This window comes from Bicyclus anynana, chromosome 18, assembly GCF_947172395.1.
Source record: "Bicyclus anynana chromosome 18, ilBicAnyn1.1, whole genome shotgun sequence".
NCBI lineage: Eukaryota > Metazoa > Arthropoda > Insecta > Lepidoptera > Nymphalidae > Bicyclus > Bicyclus anynana.
The window spans coordinates 10038307-10052237 of NC_069100.1; the positions used below are offsets into that span (position 1 = coordinate 10038307).

Consider the following 13931-nt stretch of genomic DNA (forward strand, 5'->3'; position numbering starts at 1 on the left):
ATTATTGTTTACTATGCGCCTAAATGAATAAGACAATTAGCCAAAGGTCCATTTCAGGTCCACTCTTGTACCCCGTATCATTAAAATTTAAAAAATACAAGGTACTTATGAAAATTTATTAAAGTAAATAAATGTAACTAAATAAAAAGAAATAAATAAAATTATAACCCAAGTTTTTGAGTTATATCAAGATGGCGCCCGTAAAGCAACTATGAGATGACAATTGACAGCAAACGTCAAATCGATTACTGCATTGAAAACGTCATCAATCCGTCATTATTACCTTTAATAGTGTTGCATTTCTTGGGAGATAATGAATATTATTTCGAAAGAATTAAAGTGAATTCGTAGATTTGTATAATCAAAAATAATAAAAAAAAATATTTTCTTTTATTTCCGCTAGGGTACAATGACTGGACCTGGGCTACAATTTTGGACCATCTCCTGTCTTTCGATGCGCTAGTGGCATAATATCTAATAATTATCAACCCATATTCGTCTCACTGCTGTGTTAATCCAGAGTAAAATCTATTTCCATCCCAAATTTCAGCCAAATTGCTTCAGTTGTAGCGGCGTTAAAGAGTAACAAACATCCATACAAACTTTCGCGTTTATAATACTAGTAGGATAGGATTTTTTAATCTAGTAGAACGATAACGAACTATTTGTGACCATTTAAAAAAACGTGTCAACTAGCCTATTATCTATACTAATATTATATGAACGTATGATTTGTGAGGTTGTCCAACGTTATCTCTGGCTCAAATGAAACGATTTTAAAAATTCTTTAATCAATAGGAAGGCATGCGAGTGTCATATCATATGCTTTATCTCCGTATTCTCATGGGAACGGGAACTACGCGGGTTATTATTATTATAGTCTGGCAAGTTCGTTGATGACACTCCCGTGAAATGCGGGCGACGGGAGGAGACTGCGCAGGTGTAAAATCGTGCATGCGGGGAGGTGCACTAGTCGTTTTCATTCATCGCTACACGCCCCCCGCCTTGCGCGGATCATCGGTAGTGTTACGAACGAAGTTGTCAAGCTATAAGGTTTGGAGCGTAAAAAGAAACAAAAGTTTTGTTTATTATAAATATAATAATATTTATTCATTTCGACAAGTCATCATTTTTTATACGAATCAACAAGATTGGTTCTTCAACAAGTAAACTCTTCAGAATCACTGTCACTCATTATATACAACTGTACTTTTACAAGAGAGATCTTTACACTACGCGATTAATTATTTCAGAGGGTTTACAATATTTACAAAGGGAAGGTTCTAGGTTCTCTGAAAAGCATTAATCCTGTAGTTAGGGTCCGATCGGACCCTATACTGGGCCCCTAAAACGTGGCCCAGAGATTGTGGTACAAGAGCCAGTAGGGAAATTCGTTTAAGTGCTTCATAAAGTAGAAAGTTTGCAATATATCTCCTTTACTTCACCAGAATACTGAAACTAGACATTCTTTTGCATATGAACCTATATTCTAATGATCACAAGCATTTAAATTTCTTTAATATTAAATTACAAGATGTACCAGCCCCAAAACTTAATAAATTAGATGAAAAAAAAATATGCAGAATATTTTTCATGTGTTTAATTGTCTCCCTGCAATCTTTAGCAGTTTCAACAAAATAATCCCAAAAATGCTATATTTCTATCCCTCAGTCTAGATTTGTACAGAAGAACTATTACAAAGTGATCTTCTTTAATACAGCACTTGCGCAAAATTTTCCACGAGCTCTCGGCCCATCATGGATGAAATCGGTCCAAAATTTTGAGCGGCACATTCATAAAAATCCTCACAAGACCATTCTTTATTCGAGACTATACAAGTTAATACCCTGTATTTCCTTATAGGACCGATCCCATTCATACACTCCGTTTTCCCGCCAAAATACTGTTAACGGCTCTTACGAAACAAAGCAAAACAAAAACATTATTTTACACATTTACAAAAATTACACTTGTGTTCGAGCACACTTGTGCACTATAACAACATATTCAGTAGAGATTATGAAAAAAAAATATTGGTAAAGAAATCCAGTGCATATTAAAACATGCTGTAGCAAGTTTTACAAAATAATTTTCAACGCAAGTTACATTTCATGTAACAAACATACAACTTAATAACAAATTAGCAAAAAAAAAATCAAATAGGAAAATTTAACAAACTTGAAATTAATAAAAAAAAAAAAATCTTCAATCAAATTGAGTTCACTTACACCATAATATACTATAAATTTATTAAAAATGTATTTATTATGAACAAAAATTCTTATACATATAAAATATACATACTAATGTAATTGGGGCGAACGGAGTGTATTATAAATACATGTTATTGATAAAAAAGACACAAATTCATAAAGTTGTTTGCACATTACTAGTCAAACCGCACTAAATTAAGATTGAGCGTATGCAAAGACGCATAAAATTGTAATGATGCTTCTAAAGTTTCATTCTATTCATATTTATACACAGTTTGTAGTATGCTTACTACAAAGACAAACACAATAATAAATAAACGTAGACAACTTCATTTACACTACACTAGCTATGCTGCACTGTAAAACAGACTTTTAGACAACATTTTAATGTTGTACATCATTAAGCACTGGCTTGTAAAACTTTGCATGAAGTTTTGGTCCATTTTACTTTGCATTTAGTGTTATTTAAGACTTTGAATGGTAATATGATACAAAATGGACAGTAAGTATGTTTCTATGTTAGCATGCGTCTCAGTATACGCTAAGTAGAGCTGCGTTTAACCTCACGGCGCCTACCGCAATGTGCGACCAACTTATCTAAATACCAGCGCGACTGTTTTGTGAATAAACTTTATATATAAATTGTCAAAGATGTGAAATTAAAATCTATATATTTGATGGGAGAAAAACTCTCATAGTGAAATGACCACAAATGAAAATCCAAAATGAATATTATATTACAATATATTTAACCTTTAGACCTTGGATCAAACATAATTGCATCGAAATATAGATAACATTCAAATAAAATTTATTATCTTCCACATGAATTTAAAATTATTAATAAATTTCATTAAAATGTCAATAGAAAATCAATTCATTAGATATGAATTTTAATTTACTTCATAATAAAAATATATTTATTTATTAATTTACGTAAGATGCTGTAAATTAAATCCGATATAATTCTTTTTAAATAAATATGATTTTTGATATGAATTTTCAAAACATTTTACTAAATTAGATTTCAGGAAGTAAAAAATCATAAAACAGTCGTGCATGTATATCAAAAATAATAATCACCCATGTACATACATAGGACAGAATATAAGTGTTGTAAATTACGAAAAATATGACAGCTACTTTCGCTTCTAACTAGGCATAAAATTATTTTACGAAATTTAGTTACTCGCTTGGAGGGAAAAAGCAGATTTTAGGACTGTACCTAAGTACATTTAAAATTATTTTTCTGTTTACACCAAGCACCCATTTATGTACATTGATGAGAACAGTCTCAATATCGCACTTCTCGCGTTTCCAACTGAGATTGCATCATCACTTACCATCATGTGTGAACATATTTTTACAAACACTTCGCATTACTAATTTGCATTTAAATGGTAAATATTAAAACATTTAGTCGTTGACTACAAAAAATGTATTTCAATAACGCAGACATTGCATTTCACTTGATGTTAAGTGACAATATAGTCAAAGACATTAGAGCGCATATGTTCAGTTTTTATGTAACAAGTTCGTCGCTTGATGGTACATAGTCGCTCTTACTTTAGTACCAAAAGATCACATATAAAGCAATTCAGAAAAATGACGCTAGCATCTTAGACGGCATGTATAAACAATAATCTGGCGACATTCCAGGCAAGTGCTAGCTTGTCACCGGATAAAAAAAAAAATAGTATTGGTAAGTTATATTCGCAAAATAATCAGAAAGCGGTCACACCGGACATTTACCATCTTTACACCCCTAATACACTACTCGCGTAGTTAAACGAATACAATAGTGTAGTCACAAACTTCGCCTCACTTCATACAACTTTGTTTATACTGAGTCAAAGGATCAAAGCGATATGAGGTTCACACCCAAGACTAGCTGCACTACCGGACTCATTTCAGGACTTCGTCCAAGCGAGTAGTGTATTTGAGGTCTAACATTAGTAGTGAAAGCTGCTACTGTTTGTGTTGCAAGGAATTCAGTCGTTCGCGACAGCGTATCTCCCAGAGACGGTAACTAACACATCGGCGCCCTGCCGGGGTGCTTCCGTGTCAGCTAGGTGGCGGTCGGCGAGTTCTGCTGCAGCCACGCGCGGAACCTCGTCTGGCGCGCGGCCGAGAGCCGATTGTGCGAAGCTCTGGCGCCCGCCAGGCAGCCCGCGCGGTATAACTGCTGAGGGCGGCATGCGACTAGTCTGAAATAATAAAAATACATTGTTTATTTAAATTCTAAACTAATATTACAAGGAGTTAATATGTGATTTTTCTTTTGTCTGTTACAGTTTAACTGGAAAATTATACATCTTTTTTTTTCTCTTGTTTCTTGGTCTATCGGAGATCAGTCTCTGGACCATAAATCCGATCAAATGACTTTCTAGTATGTCCTAAATCTTAATTCTAAATTATACATCTGATTTTAAAGTATTTCACCATTAAGAAGTTACATCTTCACTGAATTTTTAATGAAAACCGAATGAAACCGATTTAACAGACACCAAGCAGTTCCTATGGGAATATGGGGATACATTATATAGTCTATAGACTATAAATTGGTGACTTAGAACTCGGCTTAGAGGGATTGTGAGGCAAGATTATTAGAGGGCAAGGCTCATTAGTCATCGACTTGACTGTGGTAAAAATCGGGAGCAACTTATTGACACCAAAGCAAAGGTCATATCTGTTCAATATCGCACTATCTAGATCTTTTGCAAGATCTTTGCCAAATACACAATCTGCTCGCTTTAGAATATCGTCAAAGCATGTTAGTCGCACTCAGTCACTCACCGGATGGTGTTGGCGAGTGAAGACACTCACTAAAGTTTACTGAGTCTTTGTAGATTTGATTATTGTTTTAACACTCACGAATTGTATGAAAAAAAACGTTAATGATTTGTGAATACGTTGATCACCGAAAAATTTCAAAATTGACATATCACTTCTCACAAGAATGTCCATGTCAGAAAAGTTTTTGATTAATGTCACTTGTCACACAGAGTCTGGACAGGCGTCTGAGTAAGTACGCCATCTATTGGCGGTCTAGTGAACGGCCTAAACAGCGAGTATCACAAGCAGCTAGAGGAAAGTGGCAGAGGCTTGTTGTGGTCAGTCACTCACCGGATGGTGTTGGCGAGCGTGCACTCCGAGTGGTCGTGCAGGCGCGGCGGCTTGCGGCGGCGCGCGGCGGGCGCGGCGGCGGGCGTGGCGGCCGTGCTAGCGCCCGCCACCGCGCCCGCGCGCCGCACGTTGCGCCGCAAGAACACGGGCTTGTTGCGCGCGCCCGGCGCCGCGCCGTCCGGCCGCGCGTACTGCTCCGCGTACAGCGACCACGCCGCCAGCCGCGACACCGCCTCGCCGTTCGTCTCACGCCCGCGCGACTGCACAAACACCATGTTTATAACTAAGGTTTTTGACGTGACTACGTCTTATAATTCGATGGAGCCTGCACACTCGAAAAAAGATGAAGTCATGTGTTGTTCCCTCACTCTAGGGTTGCCAACTTTTTTACAAAAAATAAAGTATATCTCGCTCTAGGGCTGACTTTTTTTACAAGAAATATAACGTAGTAGTAAGTTATGACGGCCTCCTTGGTATGCGCGGTGGATTTACAAAACGGAGGTCCTGGATTCGATCCCCAGCTAGGCCGATTGAGATTATCTTAATTGGTCCAGGTCTGGCTAGTGGGAGGCTTCGTTCGTGGCTAGTTACCGCCCTACCGACAAAGACGTACCGCCAAGCGATTTAGCGTTCCGGTACGATGTCGTGTAGAAACCTAAAAGGAGTGTGGATTTTCATCCTCCTCCTAACAAGTTAGCCCGCCTTCCATCTTAGACTGCATCATCACTTACCATCAGGTGAGATTGTAGTCAAATCAATTACTACTTCGTTATTCCAGTGATTAGCCACGTAGCTTTGAATCATAAGATCCTGGGTCTAATTATGAAATATTGAACTTATCTCTCTTCCAAGATATTATCAAAAGATTTCTCGGCTCAGAGCTGTAAAATTTATGTTTAACCCATGTCTTGAAGAGCATGTTAAGCAGTCAATCCCGGTCATTACCATTAACATCTGATAGTTACAATGTCACAAGCCCCATTGAAGAAGCGTGGTAGATTCAAGGCTTGGCTTGGTACTGGGCGTTAAAACTAGGCTGGTAAACACTATAACGCACTAACGGTTAACCGCGAAGACAAACCACCTACAAAACCACTTTGCCATTTAACCGGCAGATAGAATGATTAACGAGATAAAGCCCTGCGCACACTGACCTGGTTGGTGGGCGACAGCCTCGAGTCGTTGTGCGGCGACGTGCGACCTTCCGCCGCCGCTTCTAACAACTCGAACGTTGTCTTCACTTCCTCGCCACCATACTGCAATTAAAAGATATTGTTAACATAACATTATCCAGAGATTAACTATCAACAATGTATGAACACCCAGTAAATTACTGGAGATAGGATAGGTAGGGACAGATGAGCCGTGTACTGACCAGCACATAGGTGGGGTAGGGACAGATGAGCTGTATACTGACTAGCACATAGACGGGGTAGGGACAGATGAGCTGTGTACTGACCAGCACATAGACAGGGTAGGGACAGATGAGCAGTGTACTGACCAGCACATAGACAGGGTAGGGACAGATGAGCTGTGTACTGACCAGCACATAGACAGGGTAGGGACAGATGAGCTGTGTACTGACCAGCGCGTAGGCGGGGTAGGGACAGATGAACTGTGTACTGACCAGCACATAGGCGGTGTAGGGACAGATGAGCTCTTTGTTTTGACTAGCTTGTAGGCGGGGTAGGGACAGATGAGCTGTGTACTGACCAGCACATAGACAGGGTAGGGACAGATGAGCTGTGTACTGACCAGCACATAAGACAGGGTAGGGACAGATGAGCAGTGTACTGACAAGCACATAGACAGGGTAAGAACAGATGAGCTGTGTACTGACTAGTATGTAGGCGGGGCAGGAACAGATGAGCTCTTTGTTCTGACCAGCGTGTAGGTGGGGTAGGGACAGATGAGCTGTGTTCTGACCAGGGTGTAGGCGGGGTAGGGACAGATGAGCTGCGGGTACTGACCAGCTTGACGAGGAACGTGGTGTAGTGGCTCAGCGCCCGCAGCGCGCGACGCACGTACGAGGCGGGCCCGCGCATGCCGCCGCGCGCCGCCAGCTCGGCCGCGCGCACCGACCAGCTCTCCGACACGCAGCGCTGCAGCTGGCGCACGGCGATGGACACCAGCTTGTCCAGCGTGTAGGCGGGGTAGGCGCGGATGCCGAGCATCTCGCGCGCCGCGTCCTCGAACGCGCTCGCCTCCACGTTCCCGTCCAGCACGCCGCGCACCAGCTCCAGCAGCGCGCCGTAGTACTCCGCCGGCGACGACGCGTCCGCAGGCAGGTCTGGCAAAAATAAATGACAATTAGTCACTGGGAGTCTTAAACACTTTCCTCTCTAGATATAGCAAAAGTTCTCCTTATCAAATAACTACTTAATGAGGATAGCATTTTTGCTTAACTAATTTGTGTAAGAGGTTAGACACGTAATTTTTGTATATAATAAATGTATGAACATTTTCGGCACGCCGCAGCGCATAGTCCGCGCGACGCTTCCAACGCTCAGTCGCTCTGTCCCGCTGTACGCAGCCGTCTCGCCACCGGGCGGACGACGGGATGGCGGGACGTGGGTTCGACCTCAATTTATTTTGTATTTACCACAGTTTAGGACTCCAATGAGCAATAAATATGAACATTTGAATTTAGTAGGCTAGGTAGTAGCTGTCTTTCGTCCCAACTTTACGAAATATATTATTACAACATATAAGCGGCTAAAGATTCTGATTGTTGGTTAGCTTATCGGTTGGTTGCTTTATTATACTATCCAATGGGGCAAAGTTGTCAAAGTTAAAGTTGTCAAAGTTAAATAAGTCAAAGCGAAAGTTGACTGGGGCCGCCAGTTATAATTTAAACAATATTTCCAGCTGAACTTAGGCTTTCGTGGCGCAGTGGATTTACTAGACGGAGGTCCTCAGTTCGATTGCGGGCTGAGCCGATTGACATTTTCTCAATTGGTCCAAGTCTCGCATATCCGCGAGACTTGAACCATTATAATATAAGTATTTCATATTCATTTCAGTTTCATAAAGATTGTGTTGGTATATTTATACATTTAATTATCCTATTTTATATGACATTTTGCTAGGTACTTTTATATTTGACATTTAAAATGTAATTTCTAAACATCACAATTAAGTTAGATTTAATTAAATTGCTGTCTTTATTTATTTTAATTACCCGTGTCTTTGTAACTATTGTACGCCATAAAAGGTCAAATACATAATAATACTGTGTGTATTCTCAACAAATAAATGAAGATAATGAACTCACTGTTCGGCTTGAGTCGCAAGGCGGCAGCTACACTGGCGGGGCGCTGCTTGTCGCAGGCCTCGGCGCGCGCCAGCGCCAGCGCCGCCCGCCGCGCCGCGCCCAGCCGCTGGCACAGTATCGCGTGCAGCCGCAGGAACAGGTACCACGAGTCCGTGCACACGAAACGGGCTTCCTGTGGGAACACAACAAGGTTTTAATGTCAGAAGGTAGATCTATTTCTATACTACAAGCTTCAATACTACAAATTGTGTTTGTTTATAAAATGTTATATAACATATGTTAAACATATCTAATTGTTCTAAGCTTATTAATCTATACTAATATTATAAAGCTGAAGAGTTTGTTTGTTTGTTTGTTTGATTGTACGCGCTAATCTCAGGAACTACTAGACCGAATTAAAAAATGCTTTCAGTGTTAGATAGCCCATTTATCGAGGAAGGCTATAGGCTATATATTATTCCCTTATTCCTACTGGAACGGGAACCACGCGGGTGAAACCGCGCGGCGTCAGCTAGTCCAATATATTTTCGTTAATTGAAGAACATGTTAATTATAATTATTATTATTAGGTGTGAAATGACTAGTGATTTATACCTTCATTTTTAATTTGTTTGATGGTAAACAGTACTCATCAATAAAGGCTACATTGTAATAGCAATTTCCAAGTTTTACACACACACAAAAGCATTAAAGTATTTCCGCTGCGGCTTTCTCGGTAGTTAAATAGCATCATCATCATATCAGCCGATGGACGTCCACTGCAGGACATAGGCCTTTTGTAGGGACTTCCAATCATCACGATACTGAGTCGCCTGCATCCAGCTAATCTCTGTGACTAGCTTGATGTAATGATTGTTTTTATCTCCATGAAGGAGAGAAAGATTGGTTTCTCTTGAACTCAATACACTTACCAAGTTATAAATTATTCTCTATCAAGCTAATATTACGCGACTTTTATAGAAAAGTATGATATTAGCATCAAACTGCTATTTTTAATAGAATAGATATAAATGTATGAACGTTTTCGGCACGCCGCAGCGCATGGTCCGCGCGACGCTTCCAACGCTCAGTCGCTCTGTCCCGCTGTACGCAGCCGTCTCGCCACCGGGCGGACGACGGGATGGCGGGACGTGGGTTCGATGACCTTTTAGCCATACAAAACTAAAACAACTGTAGAAGACTACAACTCACATTGGGCGGATGGTTCCTGTAGTCGTCCTCGATGTCGTCACTCTTCACCTCCATCTTCACGCCGACGGCGTCCTCGTTGCTGCTGCTGCGCTTTATTGAGTTGGCGCTCTCTGTGAAAATACCACATACATGATAATCCTTCTAATATAGTTTTCTAACAACATAACACAAATGTATGAACAAGTGAGGAAATTATACTACAGCCTATTTTGATGAGTACTGTTTATAAACAAAGAAATTAGAAATGAAGGTAGAAAACGCATGTCTTTTCATAAGTTATTAATTTAAATTATGTATGGTTCGAAGCATATTAATCAAATTTATTTTCATTTATTTAAGAACAAGTTAATTATAATTATTATTAGGAGTGAAATGACTAGTAATTTATACCCTCATTTTTAATTTGTTTGTTGGTAGACAGTACTCATCAAGAAAGGCTATAGTATGAGTATCTAACCAATGAAATAAGATTTTAATGAAATTTTTCATGTGTTTAGTTTCGACTTTGGCCCAATTTGTGAAGAGTTTATATTTTTCATTGAGATTTTTCATCAGACATTTTCATTGAGTAACAAAGTTTTAGTGTTTTCTACAAACGTACGTAACGTATTTGTCTAAAAATCCGTTTTCATTATTAATTCCACATGATTTTCATTTGATTTGATTTTATGTCTACTCTACGCCTGATCTTAACATATTTTATAAACAACATAGATTTCAGAAATTGTTATATTTATCACAACACTCAAAATATTTTATTCATATAAATGTTCATTTTTAGCTATTCTATTAAATTTTCTCTACTAAAACTCGTTAATTAGTCGCATAGAGACATCAGAAGGAAGGCAGCATGCTTGTATCAACAAAGTAAATTCTGCTGTATGCACATCGCATGTGTTTCATCACAAGTCTCTATTCAACTTAATCACAACAACAAAAAAATCTTGTAAAGTTGTAAAACAACATACCTTTACTTTCACTGTTGTTGTTGTTCTTAGGCTTGTTCTCCTTGTCGTTCTTGTTGTGTCGGATGATCTTGTCGGACGCGTTGTCCGATTCTGATGACTGTAACAAAAAAAAAATATATCAACAAAAGAAACCGCGTAGTTCCCATTCCTGTGGGAAATATAGCCTGTGTTACTCTCTGATAATGTAGCTTTCTATTGGCGAAAAAATTTGTCAAATCGCTACAGTAGTTTTGAGTTTAATCTTTTTAAATACAAAACTTTCCTGTTTATTAAGTGATGAAATAGGGGTTGAAAGTTCACATTGACTTCCACGCGGACGAATTCGCGGGCGTTTGCTAGTAAATGCATAAGCTTCATAATATTACCTCTTGTTTCTCCTGTTTGACAGAGCCGCTCTTCTCATCGGGCGGCTGGTCCGCGCTCGGGCTGCCTGGACTTGTTGGTTCCTCCTTCTCTTCTGCAACAATAAAATCATTTTATAAATGACCATAAACCTTCGTCAGAAAGCATTAATCGATAGATTTCGATTTTGCCGGCTTTGTTTTTTTTCCTTTTTTTATTCTTTATAAGTTAGCCCTTCATTACAATCTCATCTGATGGCAAGTTGTTAGGGGGAGGATGAAAATCCACACCCCTTTCGGTTTCAACACGACATCGCACCGGTTGCTAAGTCGCGGTACGTCTTTGTCGGTAGGTTGCTAACTAGCCACGGCCGAAGCCTCCCACCAGCCAGACCTGGACCAATTGATAAAAGCTCAATCAGCCCAGCCGGGGATCGAACCCAGGACCTCCGTCTTGTAAATCCACCGCGCATACCATTGCGCCACGGAGGTCATCAAAATATATCTACTTCTTTTTTTCTCTTCTTGTATCTCAAATTAGTTGTATAACCAAAGAAACCAAAGTCACCGACATAGCTTAGCGAGTCGCGAAGCTGAAGTGGCAATGGGCGGGCCACATGGTTCGAAGAGCCGATGGACGTTGGAGTCCCAAGGTGCTGGAATGGCGACCCCGCACCGCAAAGCGCAATAGTGTTGGGCGACCACCCACTAGGTGGACCGAGGATATCAAGCGGGTTGCAGGGAGCCGCTGGATGCTGGCGGCTCGGGATCGTTGTGCTTGGAGGTCCATGCAAGAGGCCTATGTCCAGCAGTGGACGTCTATCGGCTGATAAGGTAAGGTAACCAAGGGATAAATTAGTTGTAGTACCTTCGTCTCTCTCGTCGTCAGAGAGCGGCTGCCTGGGATGCGCGAACAGGTCCGGCAGGAAGTGTCGCAGCAGCTGCTTGATCCTCCTCTTCTCCGCTTTCTGTATGCCGGTCTGGCGCCGCGCGTGGTGGATCAGCAGCTCGGCGGCGTCGCGCACGATTTTGATCGCTGTTGAGTGAGACATAATGATCATTTTACAATGAAGGCGAAGTCCCTAAAACTATACCTTGTGCGCTGTAATAAGGTGCTGGTGACAGTTCATTTCACTATTGAAAGTTTGCTGCGATTCACGATAGTAGTTCGTATTATGAACGTCATAAGGCAACTGTCACCCGCATCATGCTACAGTTCACCAGGTACACTTATTTTAGTTTTAGGGACTCAAATGGATGATATCTATCCATGTCACTTTGTGGCAACTAAGGTCACTTCTAATCCGCGATCTTTTGCTTTTGGAAATAACCAAAATTTCAAATTTACGTAAAAAATAGATAGGGCCGTTTATTTAGCAGCATTTTGAGATTTTGTTCACTCTCAAGGGAACATTAAACTTAAACATTAAAAATACAATAGAACCCAACTGCATAAAGTATAAAAACTGAAAAGAAAATAGTTTTTCGAATTCAATATTTTAATATGGCCTAGATATTTTTGAAATCTTCATGATGAGCCCTTGAATTTGATACCCATATTGCAATATTAAAAAAAAAATTTTTTTTTCGTCAATAGCGTCTCACAGTTGTCGCGTTAAATTTTTTTTAACTTCACTACATGATCCTACGTTTGAAGCCCTCGATGGGAGAGTCCGACTCGCACTTATCCGTTTTTTTTTTTACTGAATTAGTTTTCGCGCCATCTTAACTCCACTAAAGAGGCTTCGCGACCCCCGGGTTTCCAGTGTTTCCCAGTTCCCAGGGACCTAGCGTTCTTAAACCGTCGAAGCATACCTTCGTGCCTGCTCCTGAGCCCGTAGTCGGCGACGAGGTGCGGGCCGGGCCGGCGCGCCGCGTACGCGCTCTCCACCTCGTTGAACAAGCACTTGGAGCGGAGAGCCTTCAGGTCGTTCTGCTTGAAGTTGATGCCCTGGTGGTCCAGCGACTTCAGGTAGTACTTCTCGTTCTGCTCGCGCCACTGCTTGTTGAAGCCCTGGGGAATAACATCAAGTTAATATACTTTGCTAGCTTATGGAAGGATCCCTAATATTTTTTTTTTTTAATTAATTTTTACTACTTTTTGTAATTAATGTAAATCGCCACTTTATAGCTTTCTAGTATTAACAGACTGAGTTATCTTACTGACAACTATCTTATTAATTAACAACGGAATTAGTATGCAATTTTCGAGATCCAATTAAGTCCTTAAATTATTATTTATAATTATTACTATACTATTACTCTTTAAATAGCAATTGCAACTTAGCTGTCATAGTTTTCCTAGTATTTTCATTATAATTACTCTCGTGAATTTTTTCACTTACCCATAAACAAACGTTAAAGCATAGGTAGTTATCACTTAAAAGCTTAATATTTTACAAATAACGAAAAAATTAAAAAAAAATCGAAAAATATTGGTAGAAGACCCCTCATATCTTTCACAGACCTATCCAACGATGCTCACACTAATAAATAAAAAGAATGAAAAAAAAAATTCATCCCCACTTTACACATAGGGAATGTACCCTAAAAATTTTTTTTTTCATGATTTTATTATACGACTTTGTTACTCATGCTAATTTACAGCTTTCTAGTATCCAATTAAGTTGGTCTTTAAATTATTATTTATAATTATTATTATACTATTACTCTTTAAATAGCAATTGTTACTTAGCTGTCATAGTTTTCCTTGTAATTTCATTATAATTACTCTCATGAATTTCGAATGGACAGACAGACATGGCGAAACTATAAGGGTTGTGGACTACGAAGCCCTAATAATCAGTGTATTCTATCA

General features: G+C 39.7%; 1 protein-coding gene across 8 annotated transcripts in view; it reads right to left on the reverse strand.

Moving 5' to 3' along the window:
• Positions 1–1079: 1079 nt before the first annotated feature.
• Positions 1080–13931, reverse strand: part of LOC112053782 (paired amphipathic helix protein Sin3a) — a 52533-nt gene continuing 39681 nt past the window's right edge. For 5 of the 8 annotated variants that reach the window (XM_052887073.1, XM_052887069.1, XM_052887068.1 and 2 more), the window contains exons 21-31: positions 12929–13127; positions 11982–12149; positions 11138–11229; positions 10773–10869; positions 9805–9914; positions 8614–8785; positions 7310–7629; positions 6494–6595; positions 5463–5599; positions 5340–5415; positions 1080–4420 (exon numbers count right to left, since the gene is read on the reverse strand). In XM_052887073.1, the coding sequence (XP_052743033.1) occupies positions 4205–4420; positions 5340–5415; positions 5463–5599; positions 6494–6595; positions 7310–7629; positions 8614–8785; positions 9805–9914; positions 10773–10869; positions 11138–11229; positions 11982–12149; positions 12929–13127 (1689 nt within the window). In that variant the 3' untranslated portion in view covers positions 1080–4204. Of the gene's footprint in view, positions 4421–5339; positions 5600–6493; positions 6596–7309; positions 7630–8613; positions 8786–9804; positions 9915–10772; positions 10870–11137; positions 11230–11981; positions 12150–12928; positions 13128–13931 lie in introns of all 8 variants that reach the window. The other 3 variants (XM_052887071.1, XM_052887075.1, XM_052887074.1) reach the window with 1 other exon arrangement.